Source organism: Condylostylus longicornis, unplaced genomic scaffold, assembly GCF_029603195.1.
Source record: "Condylostylus longicornis isolate FDR11 unplaced genomic scaffold, ASM2960319v2 ptg000076l, whole genome shotgun sequence".
Lineage (NCBI taxonomy): Eukaryota > Metazoa > Arthropoda > Insecta > Diptera > Dolichopodidae > Condylostylus > Condylostylus longicornis.
In genome coordinates this window covers 47,418-69,192 of record NW_026578044.1, presented here as the reverse complement: position 1 = coordinate 69,192, position 21,775 = coordinate 47,418, and the positions used below count along the sequence as shown (strand labels likewise).

Sequence of the window (21,775 nt, the reverse complement as noted above, 5' to 3'; positions counted from 1 at the left end):
CTCCAAAGCTCGTATGTAGATCACACAAGGAGCGGTCCGTCCTCCTTGTATCTTCTCTCATAAGGCGATGTTTTGTTATGACTCTATTACAGCCTCAATATCTCTCCAACGCAGAGGCACCAGATCTCTGGTGTGACTCAGATCTACCCTTGACAATAGTTTTCTGATTGCGTTGCATGTAGTTCAATTCGTCCATCTGTGATAGACTTGCTCAATTGCCATGTTGCGTAGCAGCAGCCTGTATGCATTCGGAGACATTTCAAGAAATGGATTTATCCACGCCATCTGTTGCCTTCCTTCCACCAGGTTCGCCTACACGAGATCTAAGTACTAATAGTCTTCATAAATGAAAGGACAGCAGAAGCATAGTCGATCCTCTCAGTAACATGTCTCTGGTTCAAACTATGGTAGAGTGTTCCACAGTCAAATTACTGTGATAGATCTCTAAAACTTACGGCCGCTTTATCAGAATGTTTGTCGAATAAGGTGGAAAATCATTTTGAGAACCCGTGTGTTATTAGGTTTGCATATCAGTTTTAAATTGACGGACGTATTCAGTGCAGTCCACCTCATCAAAACTCCGTAAAAAAATACGGCCCTTTATCTAATGGACTAAAACCAATAAACCATACGTGGTAAATATTGGAGAAATTGGAATTTCCTATTAATTTTTAAACAAATTGCAGATAATTTGTGTAGATTTTCCCGTCGTATCGCCACCACTTTCTTTCTACCACAGCCTTTCCTCCAAACATTCTGACCTATTCTAGCCTACTGTAATACCATCTCCAACATTTTAATTTATATTACTTCCATTCTTTGGCAACTTCATCAATTAATTCCCCTAAAAATAAAGTTTCTACACCATTTTTTCATAAAAAAATTTTGATTTAATCAAAAGTTTCCAAATCGTAAGCACATCCAACCAATATTAATCAATATTTTACTAATATTAAAATCAATAAAATTTAAGAAAATAAATGGCACTACTGTAAAAAATAGAAATGTTTAACCACAAAATAATTTAATTTCCAAAACAGTAACCAATTTTCAATATGAGTTTTTTAAAATTCAATTTTCAACACAAACCAAAGAAATGAAAGAAAAATTTTTAGGATATAAGGAAATCCTTTACTGACATTTCTCGATTTTTTTCCCAAGCAGAAAACAAGAATAACATCAGAAACTGTTCCTTATCCTTTATTTTTTTTTCTCAATTTCTTTCTCAATATTATAGAATTAAATTTCATTTTAATGTTAATCTTAATAAGAAAAAAAAAAGTGAAAACTAAAATCAAAGGAAAGAGAGTGGAAAAGATTATGAAGAAAAAAAAAAGGTCAAAATCAAATCTGTCTTTGTTGGTCAACGAATTACCAAAGAAAATCCTTTTAGTCCTTATTTTGTTACTTTTTATTTTTAGTAATCTTCTTCTTGTTATATTGTCCTTTATCTTTTTCCTATATTGTACGAAAATAGAAAATAAATTTATTTTTAAAATATTATAAGGTAATGTTATACAAATATAACTGGTATATGGGTAGTTAATATGAATGAATACAGGATAACAAATCAAGGATGCTAACATTTAAATAGATTTTCTATATTTCTAGTGTTATTGTTGCTATAATCTTAAAAATGTCCTTTCGATTTTATTTGTTTGTGTCTTCAAAATGAATTTATAAATGCTTGAATAAATATTATGTGCTCTTTATTATTATATTATTCTCAAAAACTTTTTATATTATTTACTAAGAAAGAGAGAAAGCAAGACAGAGGAGCTGAGGAGATCCTTGTTTAGGATACTTTATAATATGTACTTCAAATGATGAGAATTTTAAGTTTGTACAGACAGAATTTTTAATTTTTTCTTTTATTTTATTTTCTTGGTATTGTTCTTAGTGTTTTTTTTTGTTGTCATTATCCATTGTGGGTAACCATATTATTTTAAATATACACACATACACATTCATCCACATTTATATTGATGTTAAAATGTTGATCCTTATAAATATTTATTGTATTATTTGGGAAACTATCTTCATCAGTTTTTCACCTGACTTCCGGTTTAATTTGAATTGTTTTATTTATCTTATTTCTTTGTCTTTTAAAATTATTCAAAATTAAATGGAATATTGTGCGGAAGTTCAAATTCCATTAATAATGCATGTGTGTTTGAAGAAAAATAAACCAAAGCTAGACTTACGTCGTACAAGGTACCTGATTTCTCGCCGACTGGATGATATCGATGCCGTAAAAAGATTTGTGATGTGCCATTGTATGGTTGGCAAATATGTAAAAAGTATGGACCGCTCCGTAAACGATCTTTGTAAAAGCTGCTGTAACAGAGAGTAGGATTAAACGATGATCCACCTTCTAGACACATGTCTGGCACCGGTGTACTCAGGGCAAAGATTTCTTCTACGAGCTTAACGAATGTAAACATTAGGGATCTTAACTGCCTCTTGAAAAGTTCGAGCTGGATCGAATGAGGGTCTGAAAAAAGAAAATCCAGCGCTACCACAACGAACCTAAGTGACCTTAGATGTACCCTTTGGCGGGCCACATCAACCTAACCTATTCCTATAATTAACATAGTCAAACCAAATATTTGTTCGAAAATATTTTTGGTTTTCCTTAAAAAATTTTACAATAAAAAAAAATCAATTGAAAAACTATTTTGCATTTTCTACAAATGTTGGTTTTACATTCTATTAAGATCTTAATGGGTGGTATTTTTAATGACATCAGGAATTTTTACAGCATTAGATATTGAACATTAGATAGAAATTAGTATTTTGTTATTCAGTTCAGTTCCTATTTTCCTTGTCTTTTAAGAATTCAATTGAATTTTTCTAATAATATTTTTGGTATAGAAGTTTTTGATAAAAACATTTTATATAACTATATAGAAATAATTTTAATATGAAAATCACTTAATTTTTTCTTGGTTACGGACAACTTGTATAATTATTTAACTTTTATTTTTATCCTTTCAAGTGCATAAGAAAGAAGACATTTTCTGTTTAAAGAAAAAAATGTAAGTAAGAGCGACCGTAAACAGTAAAATGTAAAAGAGAGAGACCGAAAAACAGAATTGAAAATTCGGAAAGTTTTTCTATCAAATTTTTTGTTTTTTCTGTTTGTCTTTGTTTAAAAAGTAGTTGTTTTTTTTGCTTGCAACAGAGTATCTAAAACGGGACTCTTTTGAATCTTTTATAGAAAAACTTCTTAATCAGATTTTTAATTTATTTTCTTAGATTTTTGTAACTTGCTTTTTGTTTTGATTCTCATCAAGAAAATGTCATTTGAATTTTAACCTTTTAATTTCCACAGATGACATTCTGTAGGTTAGTAATGCACATACTTTTCAGAATAACAAGTGTTGTCACTAGGGGTGCTACAAATATTAGAATTAATTCGTCTAGAATTAAGAATGGAACAACGTGCAATCCCGAACAAGAATCAATGAACTAATTTTTCTCTTTGAGTAATTTTTCAATGTTTAAGAATTAGTGTTCATTTGAAATTGCAAAAAAAAATTAAATATCTTTTAAAAACTTCGGAGAATTCTTTCGCCCTTCAAAATTATAATAATTTTGGAACTATTCAAAATAATTTAAAAAATTACATACCACCGGGGGCAAAAGATTTTACTATTAAATACTGAGTAATTACTATTACTCAGTAAAGAATACCAGTACCAACTGATATAATCATAATGAAATTCAATTCTATATACCAAACTGAAACGTTGACAATCATAGGGTTATAAAACAACAAAACTTACTACTCTTATATATACAAACACTTTGATTGACTAAATACTAGAATTGAATAAAATGTCGGAATATTAAGTTGCTTGTATGAATATTATTTAGAGTTCTTCTATAATGAAAATGAAAATTTAAGTTCTGCTCTTGATGACCTTTGATATAATGATGAAAAGAGTAAAACAAATAATTTTTGTGTCTTTGAAAATTCTAATAAAAAAGTTGTAAGTAAAATTTTGTTAAAGAAAAACTAAAAAATGAAATTCAAGAAGTAATTATTTTTTTCTGTTGTTTCATTTTCTTATGGGATAGTTTATCTTGCAAGTGACAGGATAAAGTAAGCTAAGTAAACGTTGTTTGTGTATTCTTAAAGTTGCTTTGATATTGCAAATGCAAGAAAGATGCTTTAATTAGTTAAAATTTTTGAATTTGTTTGATTATTTACCAAATTATAATTTAAAATGATAATGTATAGTTCTTTTAGGTCTTTGGTGGTCTTTGGTGATTTTTTCCAAAAAGCAATGCTCCCTAAATATATTGCCTAGAAATTCTAGCAATAGGGTGGACGATACTATTTGCTTTTACCTCCGTACTACTGCAGCCTCCTTCTGCTTTGTTTAACTAGCCCGTTAGATCAGACTTGTATCCAAAGCTTTTCCAGGCAAAGGTCTTTGTCTAGCACCTTTTACATACGTGAAAACGTCGAGTTGGTTTGGGTGCTTAACTCTTACTAAATCAAATCGGATTCGATGCTGGAGCGCCTATTGGCTATAGTGAAACTCGGTAGAAGGAATAAGCTTGTCCTATCATAGGTCCCGGCGCATGTAGATGCTAATGTTGTCATGACGAGGCGAATGTTCTTGCAAGGTTGGGAGTGAAGATGGCTTTTGTCCGGCCCAAATATTGCAGGAATGTTGGGTTCGACCGCCAGGAGCGAGGCAGACGAAGCTCTTCATTTCTGGTCCATTTCCCAGAAGAGCCAGTGGGCTGTTTGTTTTTAATAGGAGTGAGGCCAAGTTGGTTTTCGGCTTCTTCACTCAATATTTGAGACTGCATCTCAAGTCATACCGTTCATGTCATTCGGTTTCATGATCAATTTTTAAATGTCAAAAACGTCATGCATCCTAATATTTACTTTTAAGCAATAACAAAAAAAAAGTAGAAAAGGTAAATTTTACAACCGATTGTGCCATTGCAACTCAATTTTCTCAAGAAATTTGTTCTAATTTTTAACAAGACCTATTATCTCGGAGCTTACATTTCTTAAATTCTGTCTTAAATACACATAAACTTTCTTAATCATTTCACCTTATATCTATGCCACTTAATACATTTAACAGGAAGGTAAAAATGTAGCTTTTAAAATATAATTAAATTTATTATTGTCTTACAATTAAACATTTTGAAGGGAAATATCGAAAATTTTTTATATTGGAACGCAAAAACAATAATATGCTAATAAGGAAAAAAAATATAAAAATTACATTCATGAATGTAAAAATTTTCAGTATTTTTTGTGACAATAATAATGTCCTGCCCATGATACAAACCAAATTAATACGAGTATACAATTAAATTTACATTTTTATGTACGTATACAAAAATAATTTTAAAAATGAGGGAAAAAAGGACATTAATTATATTATAAAAATAAACGGTATTATATTTTAACAGTTGTGCGGTAATTTTGGATAACAGTATTATTAAAATATCCTGTTTATTATTACAATATTATTGTTGCTATGCAATTCTACAATATCAATTCCTGCATTATCATTTTTACAGTGCATATGTGTATATGTGTGTGAAATACATAATTTTTGTTCGGACTTACCCATACAAATTGTAACCATTTTCCAACTTTTTTCAAAATTAACACGTGAATCATTTTTAATACGTTGCACCAAAACTTTTGCCATAAATGGTAAATCTGATGAGACAGCACCAATTTCCGCAACATTAAATTGTGAATCAAGATGAAATGGAAATGAATCATGTCGTGAATATCCCACAAGCTAAAATAAAACGCATAACAACACCAGATTAAATATTTTTTTTTAAATAATGATAATGGTAATATTTAAAATAATAATAATAATATAAAAATAAAAAAGGCAAAATAGGAAAATTAAAAATATAATTTTTATTTTACTATTATTAAAAATAATAAATTTATTTTATTGTATTTATTAAAAAATAGTCCTTTTGTTTGAAAAAAAAAATTGCAATTCGCGTATATTTTTATGCGTATACAAAATCGGATTTTATTTCTATATTCATTGAATATTATTGTTCGATTGTTGCATTTGTGTGAGTGCGGCAGCATATTGATTAGCACTAATGTAGGTTGGGACGATGATGCACAGCGATCTGAAAGATCTATTGTGCCTCTTTCCCATGAGTTCTTTGTGTCTTGCCTATAACACCTCCTTTAAACCCACGCTTTTGATGAATCCGAGCAACATTTTCCGGGAAATATCTCGAAACTATATGCCCTTCTGTTTTCCATCAACGTTCTACAGTCATTGAGAAGGTGCATCGGGGACTCCGCCCCTTCCTCTGCAAGACTTGTTGGCCCTAAGACGAATTTGCGTAGGTGTTTCTTAAGTCTGCAGAGTCCCGGCCAAAAACCCGTGAGACCTCCCTTATGATTCCTCGGCATTACTTATGATTGCCGTAATGCATTCCTAATTCTAATTACCCAAAAGCCCCTTTGCTGGCAAAAACCCTCCAATGAAACACATGAAAATTTTGAAAAAATAAAATTTTCTCTACGATGTAGATCTTAACACTCTTTAACAGTCTATTGCATCAAACGCTCATATTTGCCTAATGCCCCATTAAATTTTATTCTAGTCCATATCTTATTTCAATCATTTGAATTTTATTTAACGTATATACTATAATCTAAGGGACTACTATCTACCCGATTTAATTTTTTTTTTCCAATATCATTTTTTAAATTTTATTTTGCACAAAATAAAAGAACAATTTATTCAAAATTATGCAAATACTTTCATTTCTACTTTTTTTTTTAAATATTTCGCCTCAAGGACTCCTAAATTTACCAAATACCTATTACAACTACAAAAAAAAAAAAAATCCTAATTTTTGATAACAAATTTTATAAACTAAAATTCTCTATATGAATAAAATTAAAACTTAAAATAAACTAGAAAAAAAAATCAAACTAAAATTACCAACCTTTGGATTAAAAACTTTTAAAATATTTGGTAATGTTGTTACATTACGCCAATTATATTGTCCACCAATACTCCAAACTAATCCACGATTCTCCATAAATAAATCTACAAATTTAGTTGATGCTGCACCAGTACCAGCCGTTAATGAATCTCCCATTGCAGCAATAACATCGATATCACCTAAATTAACAAAAAAATAAATTGCCGTGAGAGCAGCATAAGTGAGATAATGGAAAATTAAATAACTAAAATTAGTAAATAACTATTTTTTATAGGCTGCAATTTGGTTTTTGTTTTTGGTATTCCTTTTAGCCATTTACAATAATTTTATTAAATTAGTTGCAAATAAAATAAAGGTATCTAAGTTTTTTCCCCCAAAATTATGAAAATTACGTTATCAAAATAATTTTAAGAACTAATCTGTTTACATTATTTCAATAAAATGTACTAGGTGATTTTTAAATAATTAAATGCAGTCGCACGATTTAGTCTTGGTAAAGGATACGCAATGCGTATATAAACGCTATTATTAACTTAAAAAACAAACCACTCCGCCAACAACATCTTTTCGGAAAAAAGACAAAATAGCAGAAAATTACCATATTTGAAGTAAGAAGTTTAAAACTGTCATAGACACAAACCTAATTTTTATATTGCTTTACGTCTGCAATAATTCGGATTTTTAAAATAACTTTATGGTTCCTAACTTTAATCACGCGTATCTGTCTTAAACATTTTTTATTTTTCGATTATACCTGAGCTTATGAAATATGCAGGCATATATTCCCTCCTCCCTATTTTAGCATAGATTCAAACCAACAAACATGAAATTACAAAGGAAAAGTTTGAATTGAAATAGTTTACTTAAGATGTGAAAATTTTAAGATGTGAATATTAACTTTAAACTTGAACAACAAGTTAAATGACCGTCTATAAAAAACTCATGCTATATAAACTAAAATTGACTCCACTAAAAAAATACATAATTACTTACATAAATTTTGACTTGAGATTTTAAAACTCGACATTATGCAAAATTTAAGCATTGACCTGACATTAATTGTGATTCACAACTATTGTCAAACAAAAAGTGGCGCGCCCATTCTTGTAGAAAAATAAACCTGGCGCCCCTATACATACAATAATTTCCTTATAATTTTCCAGTTTTCTTTTTAATCACATAAGAATATTATTTACAAATTTATCATATTATCACATCTTAAGGGACATTCCTAAGTAATATTAAAAAACTTGAAAAAAAAAAAAGTAAACAGTAATAAATTATTTCTAACAGAGCTACTCATATAATGCTCCTCATTCTGTTAAAACTTAAAACAAACACAAACCATAAGCTCATCCGTACTTAAAAAAGAGAAAATATAAAAGTTAAAACCTAGATAACAAATCACCTAGCAAAAGGGTATACTAAAAAAAAACACACTACAAACAAAACATAAGGTATAAAATAAAAAAAAAACAAAACTCACCTGGCCTTAATTTATGTACACTATTTGGTTTTGTAGCACTTTTTGAATTATTTAAACCACATGGGAATTGATCATCATTGCTATAGGGAATTTGTAAAAAATGTCCTTCAGTTCTTTGACTTGTACGTCCAATATTATTAAATACGAAATTACGAAACATATGAAAATATGAACGTAATGATAAATTATCAAACATTGTTATCCTTGTATAACCATTTACAATTGGTAAAAATCTTATTATACTTATAATTTTATATGTGTTAGTTACCTTAGGTCTTATAACATTTAAATTATTTAGAATTTGTTTGGTAGAAATTAATTTTATATTAAAAATTCCAAGAAAATAAATAACTATAATTATCTTCTTGGTTCGATTTCGAGGCATTGTTGTAATCTTATGAACTCTACCACAATATATAGTGTTCCGACAATCTTCAGTTTTTTTCTTCTTTTAGAGAATATTGTATAGCTTTTTCTTATCTTACATTATACGTGAGGAATCCCAAATGAATCCAGAATTTTTTTTACTATAAATACTCAGGAATTTAATAGTGTATATGTAAATGTAGAGAAGGTACACAATTCTCCTAGAATTCCTTAAAATTCGTGTCCTTAATTCTTATAAAAACTCGAAGCACATTAGAAACGTATACAAGGAAAATAAATCAAAATGATTTATTTATTAAAATATTTTATATATGGAAGTTACGTTCCTATGGCATATATAAAAACTAGACCAAGTTATAGGTCCAGATTTTTTATGTTCATTACATAAAATTGATTTTGTTTTTGCATTTGTTTTGAAAATTGTCTCCTTTTTTGCAAGGTATTAATGTCCTTTTAATATTATAAAAATAAGTTCACTTCACTTTTTATCATATGAAAACTATCGCATACATAAATCAAAATTTATTTACTTTAAGAAGCAAACACGCACACACAAGTTTCAGTAGGTAAAACGGCTAGAAGTAAACCTTTTTATGCTGTTCTTAACTCCATATTTGCACTTCAGTTATTTTTGCACTCACTTCCTGTATTGTCGTTATTTTTTCAACTTGTCTTCTCCTGTTTTTCAATTTTGAATTTTGTACTCGGCAAGGAAATCATTTATTGATTTAGTTGGGCCGAACTTAGTATGGTATTCCATTCAATTTAACGTTGAATTTTCGATTTTTATATGGCTGCAGTTGTGTACCGGCTTATTTATTAAGAATTTCACAAAAACAAACAATTTTTTAATTAAAATTAATGAGTCCCGTTGATTTTAATCAATTCTTTTGCTAGTTAATCGCCAATCTTTCCAAAAATAAAATAATAAGCCCAATCAGCGTTGAGTTAAAAATAATTTTATTCGTCATCCGAAATTGAACTAAAATTATGAGCTCTTTTGCATTTGTACTATTTAAAATTAAATTCTTAAACTTTTTCAAAGAAATTTTTATATTTACAAATTATAAGACCTTGTAAACCTTATGGGACCGTGTTGTTGTCCTTTTCAATATTTTTATTTCTTCATCGTTTCAAACATGAACACAAATTTTGTCTCCTGTCTTCAAATGCTAAGTTCTGAAATAGAAAAAAAACAAAAAATGCAAAAATAGCCTACAAAACCGAATACAAATTTCTATTTTTATTTTTTTATTTTCATTTAAAAATGTAATAAAAATGACACATAGAAAAATCTGAAGAAATTCTCAACCTACCTTGTTGAAAAAATGGGTATTTAAAAATTATTGTTGATTTTATAATTCAGACATGATCAGAACATTCTTGTAAACAAAATTATCTTCAATATGAACCAAAAATTTAAGAGAAGATACAAAAGAGGGATTTGTACTGTTTTGAAATTTTAAAATATAAATATTCCTTTTTTCCAATAGATGTTAATGTGAAATTCTTAAACTAAAGGGGTGCGGCTATATTGCATACACGTAGTTTTCGGTATTAAATGTTTTCATAAAAATAGCACTAAAGCAGCCGTTTAATTTAGCCGGCCGCTTTGTTGTTATTATTCGATTTAAGGTTTTGTGACTAAATGAGTTGGGTAGGCACAACTGAACTGCTTTTTACTTGGCTCCCGAATATGTGGAGGCAGTGAACAGTCTGACGTGTTCTCGAGCAGGTGGCGAGCACACCCCTTCTGCAGCCAAAACCCTTCTTCGGAACACAACTTCCCTTGACAAAGCAGAAATCACACTTTTGAAGGAACTGCGAAAAATTAACCCTCATGAGATATTCGAGAGATATATCTGGAAAGGCACTCTACGAGCCATGCTTGTACTTGGTTTATGGCACAACAAATCCAACTAATAACACGTAAAGATGCACAGTCACTCTGTTTTCACAAATCTACAATTTACAAAAGGTTTTGGAGATTTTTCATATAATATAAAGCTTTTAACTAATTAGCAACTTTTCCAGTAGAATAATCGCTTAGCAATTAATAATGAATTTTGTGTAATTTTTATGCCAAAAGTTCTGATTAAAGATATCGCGAAATAGGTAGATGATCTTTACTAAAATAATATTCAATAAAAATCACGTAATATTATTTGAATAATCTACGTAATTGTATTCAATTCAGGTAGGTCAACCAGTTCACTAGGTTTCTATTGTTGAATTTTTAATAAACCTTGCATTAATATGCTAGTAATTTGATTTAGAATAAATACTTGATTTGCTATAAGCACAATTTTAAGATTTATTTCTAATAGATTATCCAATCATGAAGATCTTATATCACTTTTATCAATGTCACCTAAAAATTATTTAAAAAAATTTTTCTGCTTGTCAAAATGTACGTCACATGTCACACAGCAATTTGCAAATGCAACTAGCTTAGAATAGTAATTAGTTAAAATAACAATTTTTACACACACATGCCATATGATTAAATTTTTAAGATAAAACTTCTAAAGGCCAAATACAATACCTGCTGATACCTGAAAGCCTACCCAATTTTAAATTTAAAGTTCATTTAAAGTCGACACAAATTTAAAGCTGATCACTTAAATATCATGTATAACCACTGTGTACAAATTAAATTTATTTCTAACGATAATTATAAAAGTTTCAGCTAATTCTCTTTAATAATCAATAGTTTTTGCTTTAGTTTAATTGAATTTTTAACAAAAAATATTTAATTTAACACATTAAGATTTTATACAATTAAAGTTATTATACGAATACGTGCTTCCTTACACCTTTTAAATCAGTAAGGAATAAAAATTTCTAAAAATATCTGTACGCCAGACAGAATAATAAAATTTATAAACACCCACATATCTACACGTATAAGTAAAGTTTTAAAGGTATGACCCAATTATTTTAATTTTTAATTTAAAAGGGTTCCCCCCCCCTCAAATTATAATAATTAGTTTGTTAACAAAATCATACGAAATCATATAGTTTTAAATTGAGAAATACAAAAAGTCTTTAATTCCTTGATTATAATACTTAAGTTCAATAGAATAGGTTCATAAAGGCTGAAAAGTGCATGAAAATAAAATGATATATTTGTCTTATTAAGTAAAATTTGAGGAGAATACGAAAATGGTAAAAAACCAAGTAATACGAAAGGTAAACACTTGGATAAACGATCTCGTAATATTTATACAGAACCGATGGCAGTTGAAAGAGAAATACATAGTAGTCATAGATAGGTTGCGAACACCAACAAACATTATAATTTTAGGCAGGCACGGAAATGTTTCAAATTGTTGTCTGCAGAAAATACATTGTATCAATTGTGTCAGTAGGCGACAGATAAAGTGGCAACAATCACCAATAAGCTTAACAAACTAATAGAAAATATCAGTGGCAGATAAAGAATATTGCGGGGAAGGCTTAATATCTATATAACATAAAAGAAGAGCTCTGCGGGTTGCGTGATCCTTTTGCGTTTTCAATGTTTGAGCGCAAACATAACATTGTATTACGATAATATAATTTTTGCTAACTGAAACTCTATTTCAAACTATCATCTGGCGTTGCCCCTTATAGTAGGAACTATAAGGATAAGGACTGTATTGAAATATTTCCTCTCTCATTTTTTTCGTTCCTTGTATATATTCGTAAGTTCATTAGCACCAAATACAGATTAACTTTAATTTAATGTCGAGGTAAAACCAATAAAAAATTTTTAACTTATATTTTATTAATAAAATAATTACACTTTCGTTTTACATTAAATCTAATTTACGGGAAACCAAGAAATATTTATTAATTTTATTTTTTTTAATATAATATTACAAAATACCTACATTTTTATGTACATGTATGTGGCTTATGTACACATGTAAGTACATGCAATAAATATTATGTCATATCACATAACTGTTATAAATTTCTTGGGAATAGGGGTGTGTAGGGAGCTAATAATATTACGTAGCTCTCATGTATAAAGTTAAAATTCAACTAAAACTTCAATAAAAAAAATAATTTATATTCTGTACATGAAAATTAGGTACAAATTATCTAATATAATGTGCTATATGAGGTGAAAGAAAAAGAAAGAAATATAAAAAATAAAAAATATTGTATGTAAAGTAATATAGAGAGAAAAGTGTTCCTAACAAAAATTTTCAATTTTATTAAAGCCCACAATTATTATCACATTAAAAATTTAATTCACGTGCTTTTTAAGAAGCGCAAACCATACAATGAGCGCATGGTGTAGGTACCTATACGTAAAACACGTAAAATTCATTCGTGTCGCATACTTGTTAAACTCAATGTTATGTTATATATGATTTCATAGATGAGTGTACATATAATATGTTTTATGAGTTAAAAATCTACGAAATTTTGTTAAACACCCTAGAGTATCTCCTTAACTCACGTACGTTTAAAAATTTGTATATGTTGAAATAATGTTATTATTATGTAGGTATACGGCGAAATTTAACACAATTTTTTATTTTAGGTTATTCAAGCAAAAATTTTCACTATAAAAATTAAAAAGTTTTTCATATTCGCGTCAAGGTCTGTCAATTTTGTATAATTTATTTATATTAACATAAGGTGTAAGCGTTTATTAACATTCATTTTTATGGTCGATTTACAGGTGATTTAAATTAGTTGATAATATATTTTGTCTCATTGTCAAATAAAACATAATGATTTTTTCTTTTCAGTCATATGTGTAATTAAATTTCTGCTATTATTTGGTAACAATTATTACTAATTCTTCATTTATAGCGGGGGTACAGAAATTATACTTTGAAAATTATTTGCTTTTTCGATAGTACTGCATAATATCCTATGGATTAGTTATTATCGAATGATATTTAGGATGGAATTCAACTATCAGACAGAAAATACCGCCTAGTGCTTACAATACCAGGTTATTTATACCTGATTCATAGCATAGTAAAAACGCTGGCGATTATACAGGATCAAAACAGAGGAATTCAAGAGCTTTTCGAAAGATATGAAACCTCGCGTAACTTCATTAATGACAGAGGGAAGTTGGTGTACCTGGAGCTAACTCACCTTAGTTTTAGGGAACCGTCTCCGCAGAAGGACATCCCAATGACAGGCGAAGATCACTCGGCCCATTAGCAGAAGAAATAAAAACGAAAACAATAAGGTCGGCCCGGTGATTACCCACAACACCAAAGCATTTTCAGCTGTTTCACCAAAGACCATCTGGACATAGCCATAACTCAGGAACCCCGGGTATATAGAGGACCGATCAAAAAGTTACCAGTTACAGATGCATAAGTAGTATGCGATTATGGGTAGAATCTACCCAGGGTCTGCATTCTAATTAGAAAAAATATTAACTTTATTTTACTTTTGGAGTACATGAAAAGTGAACTCACATTTGCCAGGGTCTACGTTAATATAGTGGATATACGATGAAGATAGTGATCTTCTAACCACCGGCAAAACAGAAATTGGTAGAGCAGTGCAATAGGAAGTAGTGGTATTCACCCATCATCGGATGCAACGCAAATTCGCACAACGAGGTAATGGGGAAATAGCAATACTAACAATAGAGAACAGCAGAGCAAACTATTATTAATTAGATGCATATTTGTCGATAAATTTCTTCAACAAAAATTTTATTAGTCAATTATAGTAGTTTTTCCTCTTCATTTATCACATTAATAATAATTTTTGTAATTAATTCTTCAAAATAATGATTTAAAAATTTAAAATATTCAAAGAGAAAAACTCAAAAGTATATTCCCGGAAATTTAAAATTTATTCATACACGCACACATACTTATACATTGAATAACAATTATTATAAAATTTTTAATGTCATTTGGGATAAAACAAATTTAAAATATTGATTATGAAGAAATATTATTAATAGCTATATGTATAGGTGTATGTTAAGCATAATATTGTGACTTCTTTATTAATTAAAAACAAAAACCAAGACATTTTGATTTATTATTCATCATAGAATAATAAAACTTTACGACATATCCTTGAAAAAATATAATATCCTTGAACATTAAATTAATATTCATTAAATAAAAATTATATATGATTTGTTTAAACAAACAATATGTATGTGTCTGTGGTTATGTTCACAAATTTAATAAATATTTTATTTATTTTAAATAATTTTATGACATTTTCTTGGAAAAATTTAAAATTTCAATTAAATTGATTGATTTTTAGTAGATATTTATTGTTATAATAGTTTTAATATAAATTGTGAATCTGAATTATTAATATTCTGATGCATTTTCTATGTAATATTTAAAAAACAGTATTTTCAAAATTATATTTTAATTAGAAAAGATTTAAAAAACGAAAAGTATACCACTAAAATGCATAGAAAACAATGAACGTTATTTGTTTACTTCGATTATTAGAAAAAAATTGCATATATTTAGGAGCGTGTATAACACTTTTGAGATAATATTGTAATATTCATAAATACTGCAAATAGTCGAAGGAAAATTATGAAAAAAAATTATTTAAATCTTTTATTTTAATAAGAAAATAGAAAAGCAATTTTTTTCTGGTTTTGTAGTGCCTCGCTGATTAAGGAATTATAGGAACAACATCTAAAAATTGTTATACGTTTTTTCTAAATTTTCAATTTGTGTTTTGCAACACTAAATGAATTCTTATATACTGAAGTTGATATTAAGAGAGGCACCGATAAAGCATGAATCATTTTTAAATAAGGATTAAGCTATTTGAAAAATTTACTTCATCTTATAGTCAGTTTCGTTGAAATAAATAAGTAAGGAAGAGTCCTTACACACTGCTGAGTTAAAAATAACAAGTGGCGTGTTGTTGCCGTCTGAGAAGTCAAATTTCCAGATCCACCTACTTGATTCGACTTCATTTTCTGTTAGTATAGTTTGTCTTAGCCTACTATATCAGCTATATGTATTGCATTCAGCCTATTATTCTTTCCTATACATCTATCTCTTTCTTTCATCCTTCATTCTATCGCTTCCTTGATCTTTACTTTTCACATATTTATATGTTCCGCTAGTAATTTTGTAATGATGTTTGAAATGTTCCCTCTCCTTCCGAAATCAAAATAGCTATAGCAGTAACAGTTTGAAAATATTTTTATGTCAGTTCGCTTTCATAAAGGTGTTAAATTTAATTCCTACTTCAATGGAAATCACTTTTAATATAACGTACTATTAAGATTTACAAAGTTTTGTTTCCACATTATTGTGCTCTCTAAATCATCCAATTCGTGTCATCTTTTTTTTTTCAGAAAATCACTTCAACATTAAAAAGTGTTTTTGCTTTTCTCATTTTTTTATAACCAAAGTTATATCATTCTTATTGCTTTATTGCATTCATTAATATTCTAAACCATATTTCACCTGGGTACACAATATTTGTCTACTGCAGGAACGACAATAAAAACGAAAAACCATTTTTGCACCCACACATTCTGCATTTTAAATTTTTTTTTTGCAAAAATTTCAAAATAACCTTTTCTTTGTTATTTTAACAATGCAATTCACTTTTGCCAATGTATTGTTTATAACAGTAATTCGATGGTTACCACAATTACGATATTGGAATTTATAAAACTGTTTTTATAACTTTATTATGATTCGTAATTGCAAATTTTTGTACAATCAAAATAGCAAAAAAAGCTACCTGTATTCAAATTGAATAATTATTATGCATTAGTTGTGACGATGTTGATGATGCATTCAGTATTGCAAGACTGTGATTGTTTAATCCTAATATTAAAGAAAGTTTTTGGAAAAAACCCTTAAAAAATAAATTGTACGACGATTTTTTTAATTAAATTTTATGATAACTAAATGACTATCCGGTTAAGCGCTTCCTATCAAAAGGCTTCAAAAAATTAAGAAAACAAGTCCAATCATTAATTGGAAAGTGTGAAACTCTTCAAAACATTTTTAAAAAATTTTTTATCAGTATGTATGATCAGTATGTATGTTATTACAACATTCTAGGTGTAATACTTGTGAAAGAGTCAACGGAAAAATGTTAAAAAAAAAATTCCCACTGGACTCCAGTCAACAACCTATTGTTTTCTAAGCTCTCCCTGCTAGATGGGGCGACACAGAAAGATGGGGCTACAGAAAGAAATTATCAGCAAATCGTTCTCTCACACTGCTCTTTTTTAGTAATGGTTATGATTTACATATATATACATGTAAATTTTTTTTTAAATGAAGTAGCTATGTTTCTTCAATTCGGATAGATGTCTATCATTTAGAAAGCAAATCTGCAACTATTAGAAAACTGTAACTAACTGCTCCGAAATAGTTTAGAGAATGCTAAAAGCTCTTTTAGATCGACATGTCTATATCTAGGTTAGATTCTACGATAAAGAATCTATATCACTTATTGTCTCCTCAAAATAACAAATATAGCATCATTTTTCTTCCTGTATGGGACTTATGTTTTCTCTCGTCGACCCATACAATCTTTTATGAGTTCCATTGTCACCTACATTACCACTATATATGGACCCTTGACAAATCGCAGTATTTCAGCTGGCCTAAATCACGACACTTCCATTGGGGTACAAAGCCCTTTCTGTGGCATTGTAGTCGTAGGCTTGGACGCTTCGGAAGCGGCCCGAATGGGTTTATTGATGGATCCACTAAGGTGAGGCCCTCAGTTCAGACACTGACCCAGGATCACCCAGAGATTCTTGACCTCTTTAGTTGTTTCAATGGTCGTATTTCCCAAGGACACCGGAGACAAACTAAATTTTCTAGGGAATGATGTCTAGTAAATGATACAATAAGTACTTTTCCAGGTTATAGTCCCCGAATGATGTTCAAGACGTCATGTATTCGGACAACTGCGACGTCACTATGCTACATCATCAGCGTGACCTTGAACATTAAACACGTCATCGGGCAGCTTATACGAAAGACCATCTATTACCACACATCGAGGCGACAATATTCTTTCCCGCTTGCATCCAAGTGTGGCCCGAATACTGACACTGACATCCTCCACACCAACTTGAGCCCTCGTAGAAAATAAATTCCAAATAATTAATAGGTTTTTAAACTAAAAGATATTTTCGTGAATTTCTCTAAAATTTAGAAATTAGTATTCAACTTACATTCACGGTATCGGAAGAAGAATATCATTCCTTAAAATCTGTTATTTGAAGATGAAGGGGAGGGTTCAATGCAAATATTTTTAATAATCCCGTTTGTTTTCCATTTCAAAATTCTACTATTTGCTATATTTATCGCAAAAATAAATTTTGATTTTTTCACGTTTTCAAAACATATTCAAAGAATTGAAATTTTCTATCAATAATTTATTTGTTTTTTTTTATGTGCAATTTATATATTTTATAGAGGTTTTTTGTCAATGACATCTGTTTTTTATGATCAAGACATTTAAAAACAAAACACTCTTATATTATTTGAAATCAAATTGTGAATAAAACATAAAATTTATACCACATACCATTATGTTTATAGCGTTCTCTAACATAAAAACACAATTTCATACCATAAATTTCGGAAAATGTTCGAAAATTATATAGAAAATTTTCGACCTCTCCAATACAGTAAGTATATAGTGTTTTTGCTTTAGTGTGTTATTTTAATTACAAAAACTTTTATTCTTGAAGTAGTATTTAAAATGGTAAAACTTTGGATATATGTACACCTTTTAAATTTTGAAAATACTTATGTAACCTCACAAATGGTTCAGAACCAATATAAAATTTTACAAACGCACGGTAACACTAGACTAATCGGTTTGAGGCATTCAAGTGTATGGTTCGCCGTTGTATTTGTATAATATCATTTAAGATTACTTCCAAATTCAATTAATCGTTCTTTTAGTTATCGTCAAGGCTAAATAAACTTAAAGTTAACACTTATAATTTGTGAAATATATTTAGGTAAAGAACACAAACAATAACATTCAACTGATATTCTTGACTTTGAATTTCATAATAAAATTCTGACATTCAGTAATTTCATAAGAAAATTTCATTTGATTTCTTGTTTTTAATAGTGAAATAAATTGAAAATTATATAAGAAATTATTTTTACTCACAAAATTTAATTTTTTTTGGATTTACTGTTATTAAAATTTAATTTAATTTCATTAAATAAGAATTATTGCAGGTATTTTTTTTTATTTTAAATTTTATAATAATAATCACTATAATTCAATAATTGCAATAATCCTAATAAAACACTACTTTTCCAAATTATTTGTATTTTTCCTTTAGTTTTTTAAATTTTCACTCAAAAATTTTCCACTTTTTGTATTAAAATCTCAAAAGAACTGCTAATGTAACACGGTCAACAAATTTGTTTTGAATCAAATTTTTTCGGTCAATTTTAAAAATTGAAATTCTTTACTTAAGCAGCTACTTTGTTACTAGCATATTATTTTTTTACTACCAGTTAACATTACTAAAATTTTAATTTTCTTTTCTAATAGAAAGCAAATAATAGCAAATAAACCGTTAAACTGCTACCGTTTCATTATTAAGTGTGTGTTACGCGGATATTGTTTGGTCGTTTATTGAAAATTTAAAAACAAAAATATTTTTTAAGCTCGTACACTTATTTTTTTCATATTCGTTTTTTGATTTTGTTTTGTTTTTTTTTTTTTAAATATTAAAATAAAATAGTTGGAGACATTAAGTAATTACAAAATTTTGTTGTTTGTTGGTTGTTGTTGTGGAGTTTTTTAAATATTTTACACACATTAACAATTTTTAACTATAATAATATTATTTTTGCATATATCTATTTTATTTCAGCGTATAATTTTTAGATACAGTATAACAGGGGCGCGCGATTATTCACTACAATGTAAAGCATAAAATTGTGAAACGTACGGAAAGTCATACAAAAAATCAAAAAAACTGTTAAGGAAATGCCGGCATTTGTGGCACTTAACGAAAAAGACGTTCGAAAAATTATACTTAACAGCAATTGTGGAATTTGATGAAAATGACACCATAAAAATTTAATGAAAAAGAAGATATTGAATTTGGACTCTAACTAAACAAGTTTATATGGAACAACTCTCTAATTAAATTAGTTTGTTCATGAATGTTTTATGAGTTGAGGTGGCCCTTCACGAGACATTTCTCCCCGGTAAATCCATCCAAATCCCTTGACAAAATTCAGCAGATCAACCACAGGCGTCCCGAGCGAGAATAACATCCATCAAACCGATATCGTCCCCGAAAAGCATTTTCTCTTTTAATTCAGAGTAGAGGCCTCTTATTTTTGCAACGCTCCTTAGCTAACGCAAATACTAGCAACTCGGTCTTCATAATGGCAGGCAAAAACCCAATTGACTTGCTATAAACGTAATATAGCCAAACGCAAATACTCGGCAACTCGGTCTTCATAATGGCAGGCAAAAACCCAAATGACTTGCTATACGCACAAAATTTTAGATATTAACGAAGAAATGACATTGGAGCGGTAATTGGGGTGTGTCCTAATTTTTGAATTCATTATTCGTACGCCACTGCTTTTGCTTATTTTTCATTCACAAATTAATTTAAAAGTCTGCTGCAAAAATGGATTACCACTTAATTTACTCTTACCATATACATTTAAAAAATTTTGCTTATTTTATTAAAATAAATTAATTGTCATTTTGCCATAATTTTACCATTACTTTATCAAATGTAATACAATTTCATTGTTGTCACATTTAACAAAGGTCAAATTTAATGTAGATTAGGTAGATAATATAAGTTATTTCTTTCTCTTTTCTTTCAAAATTAAAATGTAAAAGTGAAATTTTTGCATTTTGCATAAAAGAATATTGCAACACACTTTTGCATTGTTAGCATATGAACGCATTCCTCAAATTACATTTTAATTTGTAATAGTATTGGAGTGCATTTAAAACAATTGTTTGACGTCAGAAATTTTGAATATTTTTCATTTCTTTCTGTTGCATTTGTTTTTGAACTATGTATGTTTGTATAAAACAAAATTATAAAATATCACTTACACAATGTGATTGTTGAAATGAAAGTATATTTGTGCAGTTGATAACCCAGGCATTTGTTGTAGTTTTAATTTATAAAAATATTAAAATTAGTTATCAAATTTTACTAGGGATTTTAGTATGTCTGCTCTAAGAAGGAAGGGACTTTAACCGACTAATTTACTTGTGCCATCAGTTTTCTGCGAGAATTTTTGGAAACTGCACCCTGGTTTAAATAAGGTCACCGTATTGAAAAATTTTTACGAACTACTTCAATCGGGCTAACTGCGGTATGACTCTTATGTTTTTATATATTTTTTTATACTAACCAGGACAGATTGTAGATAATAGGGTTCGGCAGGAATCAGGTGGGAATTCTCACCGGTATCTTAACGGAACATTGTAGACTTGGGGGTCACTTTAGCAAGCTGGACCTAGAAAGTGAGGGTGTTTGCAGATTTTGCGAGCAGAGTGAGGAGTCCTCGGCACACTTTTTAAGGGGAAGGGTGCCCTCGGTCGCATGAGGCGGAGGTACTGAAATTCATCAGGAGGGTTGGTCTCGAGGGATGGTGTAGGGCTTTGTCCCACACGTAGTTGGAGGGCACAATAGGTCTGTAAATTTTCTGGTCGCGTTGCACTGTTAACCCTTCTTTGCAATCTACGACCAGGACTTTGAATTAATTTTTAAATATTTAAAAGAAAGCCTACTTGCTACACCGAATATACTCGTAATAATTGTTATTTTCTGCGTTTAATTTTTAATATTTCACAAAATTTACGAAATAATACGAAGAAAAACTTGATTTTTCGTTTTTACTAGTCTTATTTTTAATCTTTGTTTTTTGAGTAGTACACCTCTGTCTCAAATTTGTAAATAAGAGCGAAAGGGCA

The 21,775-nt window shown here is 29.0% G+C and overlaps 1 protein-coding gene across 2 annotated transcripts in view; it reads right to left on the bottom strand.

Moving 5' to 3' along the window:
- LOC129612720 (phospholipase B1, membrane-associated-like) overlaps window positions 1-19,048 on the bottom strand; it is a 46,058-nt gene extending 27,010 nt beyond the window's left edge. The window contains exons 1-5 of one of the 2 annotated variants that reach the window (XM_055526477.1): window positions 18,974-19,048; window positions 9,910-10,027; window positions 8,462-9,830; window positions 6,976-7,154; window positions 5,606-5,786 (exon numbers count right to left, since the gene is read on the bottom strand). In XM_055526477.1, the coding sequence (XP_055382452.1) occupies window positions 5,606-5,786; window positions 6,976-7,154; window positions 8,462-8,846 (745 nt within the window). In that variant the 5' untranslated portion in view covers window positions 8,847-9,830; window positions 9,910-10,027; window positions 18,974-19,048. Of the gene's footprint in view, window positions 1-5,605; window positions 5,787-6,975; window positions 7,155-8,461; window positions 10,028-18,973 lie in introns of both variants that reach the window. The other variant, XM_055526475.1, reaches the window with a different exon arrangement.
- Between the last annotated feature and the right edge of the window lie 2,727 nt (window positions 19,049-21,775).